General features: G+C 29.7%; 1 protein-coding gene across 1 annotated transcript; it reads left to right on the top strand.

Annotated features, from left to right (window-relative positions):
• The first annotated feature begins 1,779 nt into the window (after positions 1-1,779).
• LOC120208779 (transcription factor bHLH149-like) lies at positions 1,780-2,467 on the top strand. The gene has a single exon (XM_039207959.1). The coding sequence runs from the start codon at positions 1,870-1,872 to the stop codon at positions 2,452-2,454; it is 585 nt and encodes a 194-aa protein (XP_039063890.1). The 5' UTR covers positions 1,780-1,869; the 3' UTR covers positions 2,455-2,467.
• The last annotated feature ends 888 nt before the right edge of the window (positions 2,468-3,355 follow it).

Here is a 3,355-nt window from a genome sequence, read left to right as displayed (position 1 = left end):
CAAATGATTGAATTTTTTTGAATAAATACTATTTTTATACTCCAGATTGATAAAACTTTTTGAGGGAAATGGAATAATTTATGCTTACTTCGTTGTTATAAGTTTGCGAGCCAAACTCTTTTATATAACTCAAGCTTAAACTTGAATCAAATTTTATATTACGAGCTAAATATTTAGATAATATATTTTAAAACAAATAAAAACTACTTCAGATATCGTTAAAATTTGTCTACTAACTCATTTATATCACTAAACTTTCAAAATTTTCAATTATAGTATTAAATTTTAGTTTTACATTCAACTGTTGTTGACGTAGCATGCCACACCAAAACATCATTTTCTTGTGACTATTTCGATGTCTATAACGACGTCGTTTTAGATATTGAACTTTATGAGTGTATCAATTGTACCACATAACTTCTAAACAATTTATTTTTTGACACTGCATTTTTAGTCGTCGTTGACAACCAATCATCGTTCATCACCAATCATCTTTCATGACAAAGTTGATACCAAAATGTTTGCATTTCCCACCTCATTCTTCTCATAAGATTAGTTATCCATAAAACCCACTAAAAATCGACAACATCAAACAAAAAAATCTACCATTTTTAGATGTTTGGAGACTTTCTTATATTTAAGGGATTTGAGGTACTTTTCGAAAATCTAAATGGTAAAAAGCATTATTTCGAGAATACGAACAATGTATCTTAAAACTAGCCTCATTAGACGGTTATTGAAAGAAATCGAAGTATTAATACATTAACCTTTTTAAATAGTTTTTTTTATCAATTTTTCAGTGGGTTTCACAGAAAACCAATCCTATGGGAAGTAAGATGAGTGAAATATGAACATTTTGGTACTAATCTTGTGTTGAAATATGACCGATGACGGGACTTTCTTGACTACTATGTTGGCCAGAAAGTACAGTGCTAAAAGATAAAACTATTTAAAAGTTTAATAGCAAAATCGATACATCACTAAAGGTTTAGCGTCTAAAACGACGTCATTTTAGGTATCATAACAACTGCACTAAAACAATTCCGTTTTGGTATGGCAGGCCACATAAATAACCGTTAGATATATCATCTAGTAACTGACTTAATAGTAGAGTTGCATAATTGAATATAAAACTAAAGCCAAAATGTTATAATTGACAGTTATATAAACAAGTCATCATACAAAGTTGAATAATATCTAAAATAGTTTTTCCTTGAAGTAATATTAGAAATGTCGTGAACACAATACTAATAACAATACATGAAATATTAAAACACTATTTGAATATTAAACTAATATGAAAAAAATATTTAATAAATTTACACCTCAAACAATTAGTTATTTCGTTATAAATATGTAGCAAATAGACCCAATACTTATTATTTAAAGGATAATTTATCTAAAATGATATAGATTGATAAATACCTAAAGAATGAATGGAAATGATATTTTCTAACTCCTTATCAAAAAAATGATTACGGCTGTCAATGCTTCTCCCACCAGATGAGAACGATGACAAAATAAATATGAATGTAAGATTCTAGAAAAAAATATTATTTTCTCATTAAGACCTTTTTCACGAACTAAACATATTTGCATTAACACGATGATAAATGAATTATTATTATTCTTTTAGATTTTGTGTTTAAACATTAATAATATCAGGGATACGAGCTTTCATTATCTAATTAAAATTTTTATTTAAACAAATATTACCTTATTCTATTGTCACACTATCCTATTTATAAGCACCTTTGCTCCTCGCTAAAACTCCCGAACCATAAATTTATTTTTTTCAAAAAAATAAAAATTGAGATCGTTCTTTCTTCTCCATTCCTGCAATTCCGCCAAGCTTTGGACTTAATCTCCATGGCTTCTTTCACACCAAGCCCTCATAAGACCTCAGAGCACAATAAACCGAAGAAAACGACGACAACACCGCCTTCTTTCGATCCAAATCAATGGACGACACAAAAACAGCAACAGATCTACACCTTCAAGCTAATCCGAGCTCTCCGTCACTCTCCTCCGTCCTCCTCCTCCGTATCCGCCAAACAAGTCCGCGAAACGGCGGACAGAGTACTGGCCGTCGCCGCAAAGGGAACAATGCGTTGGAGCAGATCCATTCTAAGTGCCGGCGCCAAGATTATAAAGAAATATAAGAAAGCGAAGGTCGTCGCCGGATACAGTAGGTCGAGGAGATCGGAGATTACCAAAGAGAAGAGGAAATTGACGGTCGTTGAAAGGAAGCTGAAGGTTTTGAGACAGCTTGTCCCCGGTTGCCGTAAGCTAGCTTACTCGATCATTCTAGATGAAACTAGCGATTACATAGCGGCTTTAGAGATGCAAGTTCGCGCCATGACGGCTATTGCCGAGTTCCTCGGTGGTGGTGGCAGCGTTCGAACGCAGCCGCCGGCGCTGGCTGATAGACTTTGTGCTCATGTCGACCTGTAAAAATTTTTTGGAAAGGAAGTAAGGAAGTGATTAGTATTTAACGTATTAACTCCTTAAATATGATTATAAATTTTAAACATCAACAATTAATTTAAAAATAAGTGATAATGTTTTTTATTTCATTTAATATATATTAATAACATCAAAGTATTAATATTTAATAGAAGAATTTTGTAGTTTTTACGACCTTATTTTCAAATCATTAAATGGACAGGCAATAAACATTCGTATGAATGATTTATAATTAAATTTTCTGACATTTTAGTATAATCACCGATTGATTTGTCTGAACGAGATATTACAAATGTTTATTGTGGGAGTGGCTGTTCCAATTTTTTTTTAATTTATAATATTATGATTCATACTTCTAATTTTACTTAAGTGATTAAACGATTTATCTCGTTAGATTAATAGACAGTTAGTTAAATTGATTGACTTTTAACATCCTATTATTAATTTTAAATATATTTATTTAATAATATAAATATAATATATAATGTTTTACGTTTAAATAATAATCCAGGCAATATTAATAATTATATTAATTTGAGTACCTGAAAGGAATGATTTAAGAATTTACATTTTTATAACGAAGAATGTTGAAGTGACGCTAAAAGTTTTCATTTAAAACAAGTGCTTATTAATTATCCTTTGCCAAATTATATATATATTGAAATAAAATTTAGAGTATAAGTGCATTTATAATTCCATGTATTTGGAGTTTAATTATTATTGATTTCTTTAATTTTATGAATAATTTTATAGATCTAATTTGACAAGCAAACCCATATTCTTTTTATTCGTTATTCGTTGCAAAGAATTACTTTTGACGTTAGAAAAATGTAAAATATTATAAAAATTTTTGTGAACTTATTTTTTATTATCATATTATTTTACCCAA

The sequence above is a fragment of the Hibiscus syriacus genome, unplaced genomic scaffold (genome assembly GCF_006381635.1).
Source record: "Hibiscus syriacus cultivar Baekdansim isolate YM2019G1 unplaced genomic scaffold, ASM638163v2 tig00017595_pilon, whole genome shotgun sequence".
Taxonomy (NCBI): domain Eukaryota; kingdom Viridiplantae; phylum Streptophyta; class Magnoliopsida; order Malvales; family Malvaceae; genus Hibiscus; species Hibiscus syriacus.
The sequence above is the reverse complement of the archived record's forward strand: the minus strand, read 5'-3'. Positions and strand labels throughout refer to the sequence as shown.